The sequence below is a fragment of the Phyllopteryx taeniolatus genome, chromosome 13, assembly GCF_024500385.1.
Source record: "Phyllopteryx taeniolatus isolate TA_2022b chromosome 13, UOR_Ptae_1.2, whole genome shotgun sequence".
Lineage (NCBI taxonomy): Eukaryota > Metazoa > Chordata > Actinopteri > Syngnathiformes > Syngnathidae > Phyllopteryx > Phyllopteryx taeniolatus.
Window position 1 is genome coordinate 2,992,501 of NC_084514.1, and position 15,594 is coordinate 3,008,094.

General features: G+C 39.7%; 1 protein-coding gene across 3 annotated transcripts in view; it reads right to left on the reverse strand.

Annotated features, from left to right (window-relative positions):
- mboat2a (membrane bound O-acyltransferase domain containing 2a) overlaps positions 1-15,594 on the reverse strand; it is a 55,895-nt gene that overhangs the window by 2,523 nt on the left and 37,778 nt on the right. For 2 of the 3 annotated variants that reach the window (XM_061795669.1, XM_061795671.1), the window contains 9 exons: positions 11,553-11,648; positions 9,844-9,899; positions 7,216-7,270; positions 4,823-5,009; positions 3,777-3,969; positions 2,688-2,791; positions 2,533-2,597; positions 2,266-2,398; positions 160-311 (listed from right to left, as the gene is read on the reverse strand). In XM_061795669.1, the coding sequence (XP_061651653.1) occupies positions 160-311; positions 2,266-2,398; positions 2,533-2,597; positions 2,688-2,791; positions 3,777-3,969; positions 4,823-5,009; positions 7,216-7,270; positions 9,844-9,899; positions 11,553-11,648 (1,041 nt within the window). The remainder of the gene's footprint in view (positions 1-159; positions 312-2,265; positions 2,399-2,532; positions 2,598-2,687; positions 2,792-3,776; positions 3,970-4,822; positions 5,010-7,215; positions 7,271-9,843; positions 9,900-11,552; positions 11,649-15,594) is intronic. The other variant, XM_061795670.1, reaches the window with a different exon arrangement.

Below are 15,594 nucleotides of genomic sequence, written 5' to 3' on the forward strand. Positions count from 1 at the left end.
GGAAATATTCATATCCCAACCATGCGCGATCAGTTCCATTTCTGTGCTGGATATTATAATAATTTCCCCATTAGAAGGGGGTGCAAGTCTTGCTCTACTTATTGCCGTCATAAAATCAGTAATCAGCTCCGCGTCGCTTAAACACAAACAAATGCATACCTGTAGAACTTGAGCGAGGGCCCCACGGCCAGTAGGACAAATGGCACCACCGTGTAACTGATGGCAACTTGAGTCCATGCCCACGTGATGACATCATAGATGCGCTTGTATGTGTCAGAAACCTGGAAGTAAGGTCTGACGTTGTGCCTTACCTAAAAGTAAAAGGAAGAGTCATATCTTCACTTCTCCAAAAAGTAAAAAGTATATAAATGATTCCCCACGATATGCAGTTCATCGTTTGTCTCCCTGTTATATTGCAGATTTTGAAGCGATTGTTTTGTTTGAAGGTAGGTTTACAGTATACAGCCAATAATTTATAGTTGTGTACATTTAGTGTTGTACAAGGTTGTGCTGCATCATGTCAGGCAGCATTGAGGTCTACTGGAAGACATGCAGAGTAATTTAGAGCAAGAAGTAGAGGTCCTTAACTGAACTCCAGTAATAGCCGTTTTTCTTATGGAGTAGAGAGAATACAGTATATCCCCATGGGTATTGTTGTTTGCTGTTTTCACATGTTGCTGCTCCATGTGTGTTAAGGCAGCAGTTGTTTGAAGGTTTATAATTCCACCTATGCTAACTTCCGTTAGCCCGTCTATTTGCATTCAAGTGGGAGTGACAAACAGCTTGAAGCAAGCACACCTCCTATTTGTAGAAGTTTGCAAGCAATAGAGTGACAACAAGTACTAAGGAATACTTCAAACAGTGTTTCAATCATCTTAATCATGTTTAAAATGTGTGGGAGCGGCAAAAGTACACGCACAAACACACACACACACACACACACACACGTTTTTATATAGTCTCTCAGTATCAGGGATTTTCACCCTTTTCCATATTTCCACAATAAACGGGGGTTCATTACAACCTCAAAATGATCCATATTTTTTATGGCCACTATCAGTATTCTCATATTTACTGAGTGGTGCACACACTTTAATTGAAGTACTGTATCAGTATTGCATGAAAAGGTTTTTGTGGCGGGTTGTTTGTCTGCTAAGTAGCTGCGGTGAACACTAAATGCTTGTAACTCTGTCGAGAAGATGGAAAAAGTAAATATGTGGAAGTTTCCAGAAACACTTCCTGGAACAACTATAGCGCCTAATAATATATGCCACACTTTGGTGTGACAAATCCGCAACTGGAAATCACTTGAGCGGTTTTTAATTTATGATGGCAACAAACAAACCAACCCTATTTTCTACTTCTTATGTAGTGGGCAGAGCCAACTATTTATTAAAATAATGATTATTACAGTATTTCTACCAGGGGTAAGCTCATTATTAGGGGTGAGACCTTTTATTTGTACAACAGCCCTCATTCTATCCAAGTCAGTGTTTAAATGTTTGCAGCTTTCTCTCTTAACTCTGAAGTAAACTACAGCTTTACAGATGTCTTGTATGTTGTGTGTTAGTAATTGAATCGACTGTGGCAAAGGTGATATCAGAAGTCACAATAAAGGTAATTGCAGCCACCGAGAGGAACCACTTAATATTTTGGGGTGGGGGAAAGGAGGTGTCTATTTGAGCATACTGCGTTTATTTATTCAAGGGGATGGCGATGAACTGGGGTAAGGTGTCCATTGCAGTGGAGCCCACTATTTGAGGAAATATGTATATACAGGTGCATTGGAATAAATTTGAATATCACAGAAAATGTAATTTATTTCAGTAGTTTAATTCAAAAAGTGAAAATCATATTATACAAATCAATTAAATATATATATATATTTTCAGAAGGCCAATTCCTCCCTATGTCTACATAAAAAAAATCATTTTGACAGCTTGTTTTTGTTATCTGTTTGCTATTAATTAAAATTATACAATACAGAATCTGGGAATATTTCACTCTGTGTAGTGAATCTATATTATGTATGAGTTTCACTTTTTGAATTAAATACTATTGAAAAAGGTTTTCCACAATATTACAATTTTTTCAGATACCTCTGCCCGTGCATATCAAGATTAGCTGTCACATCTTGCCCCTGGCAGAAGTCATAAGAAAAAAATCTTTGATGCATTTTGTATTAAACCTCAGTGGATTGTGTAGATGTACCGACTCTTCTGCCCGGGGAACTCTCCCTCCACTAGAACTATTGTGCGCACTTACTGCACGTGCCGCCATGGTCATGCCAATGCCACTGAGGAATGTCAGGTAGTACCCCGGGTACACGCCGTGCCACATTGCTGACAGCAGGAAGGTGGCGGCAGTGGCGTTGACGGGACAGCGCTCGTAACACACCCTGAGGGAAGAATCGACGAGGAGTGTTTAGTTAAAGAATTTTGAAAGAAAAGACATTAGGCTGAATTAATCCATGATATTAAAACACAACCAAACACATGACACTATGTAAATTACTCTTGTGTGCGCTTTTACCTTTTGAGCCAAAGAGATGTTTGGATGTTCCAGTTGTCAAGGAAAAGCTTGAAACTGGTGGCAAACTGAAAGCCCCCAAAATACAAGCGGTTAGATTACTGTTTCAAATGGGCATCAAGACGAAATGATGCTTCTTTGCAATGAAAGAATTTAACCTCAATGTCCAGAATTCTGAGGTTGGAAATAAGGTCCCACCGCGGGGAGCCATTTTTGTTGTAGCCATTGAAGCCGAACCCTGCTGCGTTGTTGATGGCATCAGCTGCAAAGGAAACATCCAAATGAATGCCACAAAACCTGCTTAGAATACTTGAATTAATGTATGAAAGAGCAGTGAAGCGATGCAGGAGAGGATGCACTTTGCACATACAGCACCAGGGGGCGCTCTAATGTCAAGGTTTTTAAGGCTGGCGTTAAACTGCAGCTCCAAGTGGCCATTTTTGTCATAGCTGACATTTCTGTATGTATTTGATGTGACACATATGTGATATGGCAATCTTTACACCAAACACATGAAACAACACACATGCACATATGCCCAAATTGCATACCGATGTAAATGACAGTAACCCCCACATGAATCCACTGGCTGCAGTCGACAAGGATTTTGCATATTTAGTGATCAACACGCCTCTAATGGACATACTTAGACCACATTTATTAAGCTATATGTTTTTGCTGTAGTTTATATTTACAGGTGATGTTTTTTTTAATGTGTTTATTTGTGCAGATGAGGGTGTGATCACGCTGCACGTCACACTGGCAGATATACATATCAGATTTTTATCCAGATTTGGAAGAAGCCTGATATCCGTTATTTTTTTTTTTTTGGTCTTTCTGTGAACATATTAAAAATGTAATTTATTATACTTACTATATGGTAAATCCTCAAGGGAAAATGTAACTTACATTCTGCGGTGTACAGTATTTTTGCGTGTTCCCTGTCAGTTGACGGTCTGTTGTCGCACTAGAGCGGCTCCAACTACCGGAGACAAATTCCTTGTGTGTTTTTTGGACATACTTGGCAAATAAAGATGATTCTGATTCTGATTGCACACCACACAGAACCAAACCATAATTGTGCTAAAAAAACGGAATTGTGTCCCTTGAATCAGGCCGTGTAAATCCAGGACTGCATCACTGTATCACTTGTTAAGCATTTGGGGTACACTGAGTGTTTAACACTTCATGATGTAATTCGCTTTGATTCGCTATGCATCCTGGAGTCTGACCCTAATCGAACTCACCGAGTGTCCAGACAAAGTAGTACTTGGGTCTAAGCGCCAGCATGGCCAGGTAAAGGTAGACCACTTGTAGGTGGAAGGGTGTGTTATTTATGAAGTCTTCATCTATGGCGCGCTCCACTGGGATCAGCTTACACAGTGATAAGTAGATGGCCAGAGAGATGGCGCATGTACATAGCTTGGAGATGACATCATCCTAAATGGTGAGGAGAGAAAATAGAATCATCACAATGAAAATATAACAGTCTCAAACCACACCACAAGAAGTCACGAGATGTATTGCTCATCGCTTATAAAAAGTCAATAGAGGGGGCAGATAAATCACTAAACATCTTGAAGTTGGCAACACTGCGTCATGGTATGAAAATATTTGAACCTGACTGTGACAAGCGATGATATCGTGTGTGTTGTACGTTGTAATTCTTTATCCTTTGTGTATTTTAGGAAAACATTTCATCAACATGTTATTAAGATATCTTCTAAGAACTCTTTTGAATTGTGCAAAAAAATGTAAACGATGTCTCTGAAATAGACATGCACAATGCACAAGAACATTTGGCTTTAACAACCTTAAAAATGTTTAATTTGAGTTTAGTTTTGACACTCATGGGGTAATAATTTCACAGTACGTTTCTTATTGTGTATTGTGGATGCCTTATGTACAGTAGATACATGAAAGGAGCAAATTGCTACAAACACCTCTCAGTACAGAGCAGTACCAATGGCAACTACAGTAATAAAACTAACACCGTTGACAGCGTCAATTGAAAGTGTTCATTATTATCTTGTATTGTATTACATCAGTGATTGCCAACCACTGTGCCACTGCACATTAGTGTGACATGAGAGATCATCATGGGAACTGATCCAATTTCCCTTAATTAGAATGAAAATTATTTATCGACAATAAATAATGGATCTTTTATGCCAGCAATGTATATTGACAGACAGAAAAAAATGATGTTCTTCTACTACTATAGCACGACCACCGCACATCATCATTATTTCTGAATGACTGTGTACAGTATATAACAAGTTGTGACTCCAACCTTGGGGGATGGTTCACTCTGCTTCAGCTTGCCGTTCTCTTTTCCGTTGGCGTTCTCCTGGTGACGCGGTTCGTAGCACGTGCCCTCGATGAAAGCCATGTAGTCGTTGTAGGCGCAGGTGGGTCCCGCCAGGATGCCCATGAAGTTGCAGTTGTAGCTGAGGTACTCCAGCAGGCTGGGGATCCGCCTTTAGGGTGAGATGGAAAGAAGATGGGGATATAATAATAATTGTGCACAGCAAGGCATTGAGGCGTACAAGGACAGATGATCATTAAATATTGTCACTAGTTTTTTAGTAGTAGAAATTCAAATAAGTTACAGGACTCTCTCCCAGACCACACGTAACCACAGTGCACACGTCCTTTGCTCGTTGATTTTGTGTTTGATCTTATGTGTTGATTTATCTATTTTATTTGTTGAGTTTATCTCTTGTTTTTGTTATTTTTTTTTAATTCTACTGAGCATTTTGAGATTTGCTTTCAAATGGAAAGTGTGTTTAAAATAAAATGTATTATTATGATGTTGATCACAGTGGTTCAAGTTTGTGTGTTAGCTCAGACACATGAAAAATTAGAGGGAACATTGGATACCATATAAAAGACAAAAAAAAAAAAAAAAAGACATTTTGGACAGTTTTACCGCTCTCACACACTAAGACGCAATTAAACTTATTAAAATACACTTTTTATAGTATTCCTTAGCACCGTTTCGAACTCTCTCACTCATACAGTTCACCAAATAATAGGCAAAGTGTGCTTGCTCTCAAGATGTTTTGTCACTCAGAGTTAAAGATTACTGTAAAACTGAGTTAAACATTGTATATTAACACACAAACATTCAACCAAACCAAATGATAACAAAGGTCCGCTAGCTTAATGCCAACATACAGTACACAGTAATGCATAAGGGCATAGACAGACTAACGAAAATGAGCATTTCTGTTATGGTAATTCTAAACCTTCAAACAACTGCTACTTTGACACAGAGCAGCAACAGATACAAATAGAGCATACGACAATACTCACAAAGAGACATATGCATTCTCTCTGAGAATAACGACTACCACTGGAGCTAAATTGGAGACATTCTCTTCTTTTTGCTCTGAATGACGCTGCATCTCTTGCAGTGGAACTGAGCGATGCCCAGCATGTTGCTGCACAATGTGGCACTACACTGAAGGCACCAACTCTAATTTGGGACTCACGTGTAAACTAAAATAAAAAAGCAATCACTTAAAAGTCAGTGATATAGCGGGGGCACAAACTATGAACCGCAATATAGCGAAAGAACACAGCACATGGGAGCAGTTTGGGTAAGGCACAAAGTAATGTGCATAAAAGGCATGTTGGATGAGTTTTATGTTGAAGTTGAGAGCTATCAGTTACCTCAACCCCTTCAGTGCTGTTCTTCTAGAATCTAGATAAATGGACCAAAAATACACAACAGACACACTCCTTCAATATATTGGAGTCTTCCCAGTCCTCCTTTGTGTCCCAATACCTTTGTCTATAGTGTACCTGGGCTTTACAATAAATCTCTCCCTTCATCCTGCCTTACATGTCAAGATGTCACTCGCACTGTCTGTTGTATCTCTAGTCTCTGCTCTGTTCAAGATGTTGTCACGTATTAATTCCCTGACCTACTTCTTACATTCTTGCTGAACCTCCGCAGCCGTGCTCACTCCCGCAGCAAAATGCTCGAGGAAAGAGAAACCTGCCGTTGTAATGCATGCCTAATAGAGAGTTGGGACTTCCAACACGATGGATGCAGGTCACACCAGAGTGACACGTAGCTTCTTGAATACCAAACACTCATTGAATGCTCTCTACAGTAGCAAATAAAGTGGCTCTGACTTACTCCCCTTTGATTAAAAGAGACATCACTCAGCACTAAAGATTTAACGGTATGGAAAAGTTCACATCATGACAACCTCGACCAAAATAATAACAATTATCGGCATTATCACAAGACTACTTTAACTCTGGTCTAACTCCTAAAGTGAAGTTGGCTATATTTCTTTTAAAGGAATTTTTGTCAACTCAAGTGCTTTTATATATGTGTCTAGAGCTACACTTACTGTATGGTAAGGTTGCACTCAAATTAGCAAGCGGCAGACAGTAACACCAGAAAAAGTTGCAAGATTTGAGGCTAATATGTTTTTATTATTATTGTATTTTAAAGAGTCGCTAGAATTGGCAATACTGCGTCACTCTTATCACTTGTGGAATACACGCTACCACAACACATTACACTAAATAGGGTATTAATGATAATGAAAATTCAAAACAATAATACGAACCATTTGAAAATCGATTCAAACTATTTCATCGCTACTCAGCACAAACGTTAGGTCCTGTCGTCTAGAGCAATAAAAACATACCTGAGTCACATACCTGATTGCAAGGTATTTCTGACCTGGAGTCAGCTGTCCTTCTCGCTTGGTCAAACCTACAAACAGACCAAAAAAATCTGAGGATGATACACTCTGTAAAGCAGTTGTTGACCCTGTCTGCATTAAGGGCGGGGGGGCGCAGTTCCCCAAAAGATCCAGCAGTCAGCACTATAGTTCTGTTTTTCCAATATGTGGTTTTATTTCCAAATGGAGTTTTTTTTTTGTTTTTTTTTTAAATTTGTACTATATTTTTAAAAAATATATCACCACTATCTTTGAGTGAAAGGTGGGATAAACCTTGGGCTGTCCATCAGGCAATTGCAGAGCAGATACAGTACAGACAACCATTCGCAGTCACATTCACACCTATGGACAATTTGAAATCTTCCTTTTCAACTAGAACTAAACATGAATGTTATTGGAATCTGGGAGGAAGCCAGAATACCCAGAGAAAATCCATGGCACGTGAGCACTGCGAAAAACATGCAAATGTCATACAGGAAGACCTGAGCTGAGATTCAAAACCCAAATTTATTGCTGTTGGTTCTCTGCCAAAGAGCAAAGATTCTGCCTAGCAACAAGTTGTCAGACAAACAAATAACGTGATCAGAAAAAAACTGGAAAATTCTGTTGATTTACATTGATTTGATGAAGTGGAAGGTATTCTTGGTGCCCGTGCAATTTAATGTTAGAAGCCTAATTAAAAGCCCTCCCACCCTCCCTCCAAAATGTAACTGGGTCTTTGTAAAAGGCTCTTAGCCTTCAGCTAAGGTTAAACAGGCAACAGCGCAGTGTATATTCAAGTCCTACACTAATACAAGCGCTGGCTGCACTTTCCCAACACCACCTTGGTGACAAATATTCTAAGCGGCGAGTCTTGAGGACTGGTTTAGTAAATATTTGTCTTAGGAGGTTAAGGTTGTCAATGAGAAGCCCAGCAACAGGGTGACAGGCTGCTTTTATTTCTGACACTAATTAGGTTAGTGTATAAAATGTTGTCCTGCACTGTTGTATCCTCATAAATGAATGTCCTAGAACAAAATGTGAAGACAACATGTCAATGGATACGTTTAAGATTAGGTGCACATCATTTCTGCCTCCATAATTCATGTTTTTGTCCCCCCCCCCCCCCCCCATCTGCAGGAAACAGACGGAGTAGCATTTTTACAGCATGGTGCCGATGGTTAGCGTGTCTGACTCACAGTTCTGAGCCTCTGGGTTTGAATCTCGCCTCTGGCCTTCCTGTGTGGCGTTTGCATGTTCTTCATGTGCTTTTGTAATTTTTTCCAAAAAGCATGCATTTTAGGTTCAATGAAAATTCTAAACTGTCCATGGTTGTAAATGTGAATGGTTGTGAGACTACAGTATATCTGCCCAGCGACTGGCTGGATGGATGTACAGTGCACTAAGATGTTATGTTAAGAGGTTATGTTTTAATGGCTATCGTAGGGTTATGTAAAAGCTACTACAAGTCGATTATTTAGTTTAGCTGGGGCTTTTTGGGGAAATCTCAGTAATTCTTACTCATGAAAGCTTAAAACAAATCTCAAGCATACACACAAAGTGGGATGTACCATTTGGTGATCCAAATTGGGATTCGGTCGTGAAATTTGAGTTTATTAAACTTCATAAAATAAAAATGTTAATGACTGGTAAACATGAGCACAGCATAAGTGAGGTCACTGTTACACCAATGAATATACTCAACGTGCATAAGTGTGATATACACGTCATTGCCATTTCATTAGGTAGACCTGTACAATCCAATACTAAAGCTGTAGTATGTATTCTGCCTTTAAAAAGATAATGACACTGTCAGGAGGTATTCATTTAGCATTATGTTTATTATTGTGGTTCTAGTGTGTAGTTGGGCAGCAGTAATGTGGTTATTGCGTCTGCCTCACTGTCAAGAGGATCTGGGTTTTCAATCTCAGCCCATGTTCTTTCAGTGCTTGGGTTTTCTCTGGGTAGTCCGGTTTCCTCACACATCTCCAAAACATACTTCTAAGGTTAAATTAAGACTCTATATTCATCCATAGATGTGAATGTAACTACTGTAAGTGCGAATGGTTGTTCATTTATGTGTTCAGCAACTGACTAGCGCCCAGTCCAGGGTTTAACCGGTCTGAATGTGATAGCAAGTTGCTAGGACCGCCAATTTGACCACTTTCAAACAGCGCACACACACACGCACACGCACCCACACACACGCACACACACACACATAACTGTTGGTTGTATTGAAACTTCACGAAAGCTCTAAAACGCTGCGAGTAACTCATTGTCCTCAGTGATAGAAGCGAAAGTATCAGTTCCAAAAATCTGACAATGTGTCACATGCTGGTCGCCTGGTCGCCCGATGACTTCATGTGGCATGACCTTGTTAGGCCAGAATGTAATGGGCGTTCCAGCTTTAACTGTATGTGTCCTCTTGCAAAATGGAACTTGTGTTTTATGTCAGTCATTTAACCGTTTGTAACAGAGTGAGCAGAGCGCAGTGGTTGTTACGCAACAGTATTTATACTCTTTGTGCTGGTTCAAGAATCATCGGCTTGGAAATGTGACCGTGTGATCTGTTTTTTTAAGCTAGTCATTTTCCCGTGAAAAAAGGCAGCCATGTTGCTCTTACCGTCATGTATTTCAAATGCCAGGCTTGTAATCTTCTGCGTTATCACCATCATGGGCCTGATGAAAACAAGAACACACAAGCCGCTCAGCCCACTGTCCGGATCTCTTAACCGGCCGCTTAAATGTAATAAAAGCCTTCATTTGAATGCTCATAGAGAAGAATACTCTTACAATGGCAGCCCTTGTTTGTTGGCGGGATATTGCTTTATGATCGCTTATGGAAAATAATGAACCCATTATCCACTGCAATAATAATGACCATATGAGATTTAGAATGGGATGTTCCCTCTCGGACAATGACGAGAATGGTAAAAAAAAGAAGAGTTGAACAGAAATCCTGCGTCTTATCTGTTTAAAAATGAATAATTAAAAAAATACAAAGATTTCATTGGAGTGGGACTTCTAAAGTCGAATGCTTTTGAGATCGTACAATTTGCATTGGAAGGAGCATTAAGAGAAGAAGAATGTGAGAACCGTCAAAACAAGAGAGGAGGTTATGCAATGTAAATATAGCCACTGAGAACTAGAGTGGGCTAACTCCATTTGTGTCAGTTCAGAATCGGAATCATCTTTATTTGCCAGGTATGTCAAAATCACACAAGGAATTTGTCTCCGGTAGTTGGAGCCGCTCTAGTACGACAACAGACAGTCAATGGACAGAGAACACTTTTGAGACATAAAAAACACAGTCACTGAGCAATAAAAGGTTACCAGCAATGTGGCAATGCCAGATTTGCAGGAAAGTTATATGGCTGCCACTCAATGGCTGTCAATAAAGGTTTATTGCAAGGTCCAAAAATCTGTCAAATCTATCAATATTTCACAAAAGATGACAATATATCCTTGATTTATACTTGCATTCAATTGAAATATATATCTTTTCTCGATTCACTTCTGCAAAAATTGATTTAGCCTACTCTAGTTCTTAGTGGCTCAATTATTGTTGAATATTTGCACAATTAAATGACCATATGCCAGCACTTTCTGGGTATAAGGTAAACTCTGACTTAGATTTCATTCATGTTAAGAAAATGAAGTGTTTCCTAATTTTACGAATATCACTGGTTAAATTCATATTCAATGTCATAAGGTGCAATGCGTGAGTGACACATTATGCCTTTGTAATTCATCACTGTAGTTAAGACTGTGTTTAATTGTATTGATGTTTTTACTCATAGATGGAATAACCTGTATTTACTGTACACTTGTATAACAAACCGAGGAACCCCTGTACTTTTGTATTTATTCCTCCCCAAAAAATTGGAGGTCAACCAGCATCCTGAAACAGAATGTGTTCAACATTATTGGTTCCACTATACTAATCTTACCCATAAAAAGGATTACTGGCTTTTCACTTATAGAATAAAATGTGATGTCTTTGGAGTAAAATAAGAGGGACAAGAGGAGGAGGACATGAAAGAGTGAAATTTGTGCTCTCCAACAGGCACTGTTGGTTTGGATTTGGTTGCCAAGCAACAACCCACCCCCACCTTGCACAGAGTGCAGGCAGTCTGCTTGAATTGTCACAAAAGTGTGGAGAGAACAAATCGCAAATCCCTTATTGACGGGCGTCTACAGACGCCGTCAAGCGGTGTGACACATTTCTGTTTGGCTTGCTCACAGTGGAATAATACTCCGCATTCTTGCTCCAATCCTCTCTCGTAAACGTCATCATAGCATCACAAACTGCACATGCATGTCTCTGCTTACCCGGTAAAATCCGCAGAGTACATGCCGTAATCAAACACGTAGACGCGCGTGATCTGACACACGATCAAATAGCCAAGCGTCACGATGAAGCAGTACCTGTGCAGAAAGAAAAAAAAAACAGATTACATTCCTATCTGATGTCTCATGGGAGGCTGACATGAATGAAAAGACCCACAGATATAAACCTCAAGCTACATCTTGTATTTATTTATTATAAGTGAGAATAAAGCAATATGCTCTCTTTTCTGTCACGTAATGAAAAGCGGCAAAGTTGAACATGACATTCTAGTTTTAAAATGTCATCTACATCGATGAATGGGAGTCAGAATTTCTAAATGGAGGTACACTATACAGAAAAAAGTATTGGGATATCTGTTTATTAGAACTACAATGGATTTATTCATGTGAGGTGGACACTCACAGCAGTGTTTGATGGGGTTGGGGTCAGGGCTTTCAAGTTCTTCCAGACCAAACTCATTCAACCACACCCAAGTCATCTAAAGCATAGGATTAACTTGATCATCTTGGTAGGGGCCTAACGCACGATTATTCATTAACAAGAAATGCATTGTAGATGACCACAATGCAATATATATATATATATATATATATATATATATATATCCCATGCGATGGAATATATGTGAATACTGTATTTACCATACAAGTGGTTCAACCCACAGTAGCAATTACATTCCAATACTAGGTTTAGCTTAAATTAAACTGTTTGAATATGAACCAAATAAAACTGTGACCTGTGTTTTGTAGTGCATTACAACTCCTATATACAGTATACAGTACTGTATATCCCCCATTCAACTAGTAGGATACAGTTAAAAAAATGGTTTTGTTGATATAATTGACTTTTGCCCATAATGTGTCATATATCGCACCTTGGAAACAAATAAGATACACAGTCTCATTCCCTATTAGATGTAGGTAAAGTACAAAAAGACAATGTCCTCCACAACAGGGCATCACTTTGGAAATGCTCAAGAACTAGACATAAGGGCGGAGGAGCGTCCAATAATGTGCAACTGTGAGCAGACAAGTAAAACCTTTTAAAAGAAAAAGCCAAGGCAGAACAAGAGGGAAAGTCTGTGGGTGGACTGTGCAAAGTCCAAGTGCTAGCGATCTAGCATCCCCCTGCTGCAAACAATAAAAGGATTGTGTTGCTCTCAGAAGGAGTACAACACATCAGCTTGAGTCAAAGCATGGCGGGAGAAAAGACATAACACGTGCTTTTAATTCGGGATGCTTCCACCACCGATATGAGAGAAGAAACCAAGTCACGTCGACGACCGAGCACTTAGCTCACGCAGCACTCACAATGACGAAGGCCTGATCATCAGAATCAGAATCATCTTTAATTGCCAAGTATGTCCCAAAAACAAACGAGGAATTTGTCTCCGGTAGTTGGAGCCGCTCTAGTACGACAACAGACAGAGAACACTTTGGAGACATAAAGACATTGACAAAAACAGTCACTGAGCAATAAAGGGTTACTAGTTATCTGCTAATGCCGGTACAAATTTTGTTTTTATTTCTTTTGACAATTGTCCAAAAAGATGGACAGTCCTCTAGCACTTAGAGCAGTTTGAATGACTAATATAGCAATAGTCCGGTGCAATGACCATTGTGCAAAGGGAACAGAGACTTTAAGGAATGTATGCAGTTTAAAGTGACTAGTAGTGCGATAATCTGGGACAATGTTGATTGTGCAAATGTTGCAGATTCTCCTCAGTCAGTGCAAAGTGGGCAGATGCTACTCTGGCATGAGTGGCCAGTATTGGTCAACAACAGATATGCAAATAGTGCAGCGTGGCGAGACTACTACAGTGAGTAATATATAATTGGCCCGACAGAAATGTGACAACAAACTCAAGACAAAAAAATTGGCAGCATGCTGCAATGGAATTGTAAGTTAGCTGTGTAAGAAGTTGATTGCAAGAGGGAAGAAGTCCTGTTAGTTGCTTGGAGACTGAGACAACCCTAACCTGGCATGTATTTACGATCGTAACGGCACACACAATACACTCCCACGCCTGCCCTTCAAAATGTGCCACATTCACATCCTGCTATCCTCCGCTGATAGCTTCCCCGGGAGACCCAGGACACCTCTCATATTGTGCTACAATGTGTAAATTAATTAGCTCAGTTTCATTAGCCTCAAATCATGTCGTTATTGGTTACAAAAAAATTTCTTCTGTCAATTTGTACATACCACAGCAGCTAGTACCGTGAACCCCCACTATATTACAGTTCATCGTTTGCTCCTCTTCTACAACGCAAATTTATATTTGATATATGACAACGTTTACTGGACTATATGATATACAGTACCGGTATAAGTGTTTGCATACAAAAGCATTTTTAATCCTCTTCATGATCCCATTTGCCCCAGTAACACACAACTGTGTTTTTCATTGTGGTTGTGTGTGCAGCTGCTCTGTTTGCAGAAGGCCCAACAGGGATTCTAACAATTATTCACATCTGATTTGTGTTTGTGTAATTTACATCCGAGGTAGGCAGGGGGTGATTCATTTCCACTCAAGGCATCAATGGATCCTGTGACTAAAGCAAACCCACCTTCCTCTGTGGGACAGCAGTGGACAGGTGTGCACGTAGGCTTGAGCAGCATGTACACACGCACACAAAGTCAAACAAAAGAGCCTGAAATGTGCGTTTGAGCACTGGCAGGTTGGGCACACACAGTAAATGCCTGGAAGCCCAACGCCACCGTGTCCACTCAAATGCATGCAGAGGAAATTTCCATCTGTTCCGCTAGCAGCTTTGATGCAGTAATTCACACTGTATGGTTCGCAGCTTCCACACCAAAGTCACATGATGTCACATATAATAGCTTGCTACACGAAGAGGGACTGTTCTAAATGTTATCTGCAAATCAGGTCCAACGACACAAATCGAAGCCTTAATCATCCAACGCCTCATTGCTGTAGCGGAAAGGTTTCCTGAACATAGAAATTGGATAAAATATTCTGTCGTGCCCGAGCAGCTGAGGTGGGAGCGACGGGAAGAAGAAAGGTCGCAGCTGCTGACGTCATTGTTCCTTCCTTGCAGGCACAACTTGTCCGTGTGGCAGTCAGTCAGTCAGTCAATCAGTGAGAGGCCACATCCTCAAGTGATCACATGACACTAGTTGAGCCAAAAACAACACCCTTACCACCAAATGGGGCTGACACCTAACATCCAATGCACACACTTTATGTTATTTGGATTAGATTTTTTTTTTATCCTGATTTAAGTTTACATAATAAATGTGCAAATGCACAATAATTATACTCAAATTTATAAATACAGACCTTTGGCTAAGTCTACAAATGGTCAAATGATTATTTATATATTATATAGAAGAGGGAATAGCTCCTTCCCTCCTGTTCAAATACATTGCGCATTTCTTTACTTTATGCCAATTTATTTTGTTTTATATACAGCGGTCCCTCAGTTTTTCAAGTTACGAGCTGTTGCTTGGTCAATTTTCTGTTTGTCTGTGTTACGAGCTTCAGATACACCGCTGCATGAGTGAAGTGGGGACAAAGCAGTCGGCGATGCACTTTCAACGATTCCTTGAATGAACAGTTACAGACAGTCAAACAAGCAAATACAAAATGAGAGCACTCGCAAAGAGCTACAGTAATCAAGGACATGACAGCCAATTTCTTGACATTACTCACAAGGCAAGGCCCTTAATGGCATAAATAGAAGACTATAGCTGTTGTTGTGACTTTCGGCTTGTCCGAACATACACTAATTATAATTTATAAAACCAGTTTATTTCATTACATTCCCTTTGATGTTTCCATACAATACAGTAATATTTGTCTTTATTAAAAAAAATTTTTTTTTAAATGTGTTGTTGGCTGGAATGGATTAATGGCATATCAATTCATTTGAATGTGGAAAATTGATTTGAGATATGTCAAGTTCTGCGATATTGCCGATCATGGAAATGTGCGAAAGCGTATTCAGCACTTTTGCTGTTCTTTTGATTTGACGCATCTGAGCAGTCCGAGCTAACCTT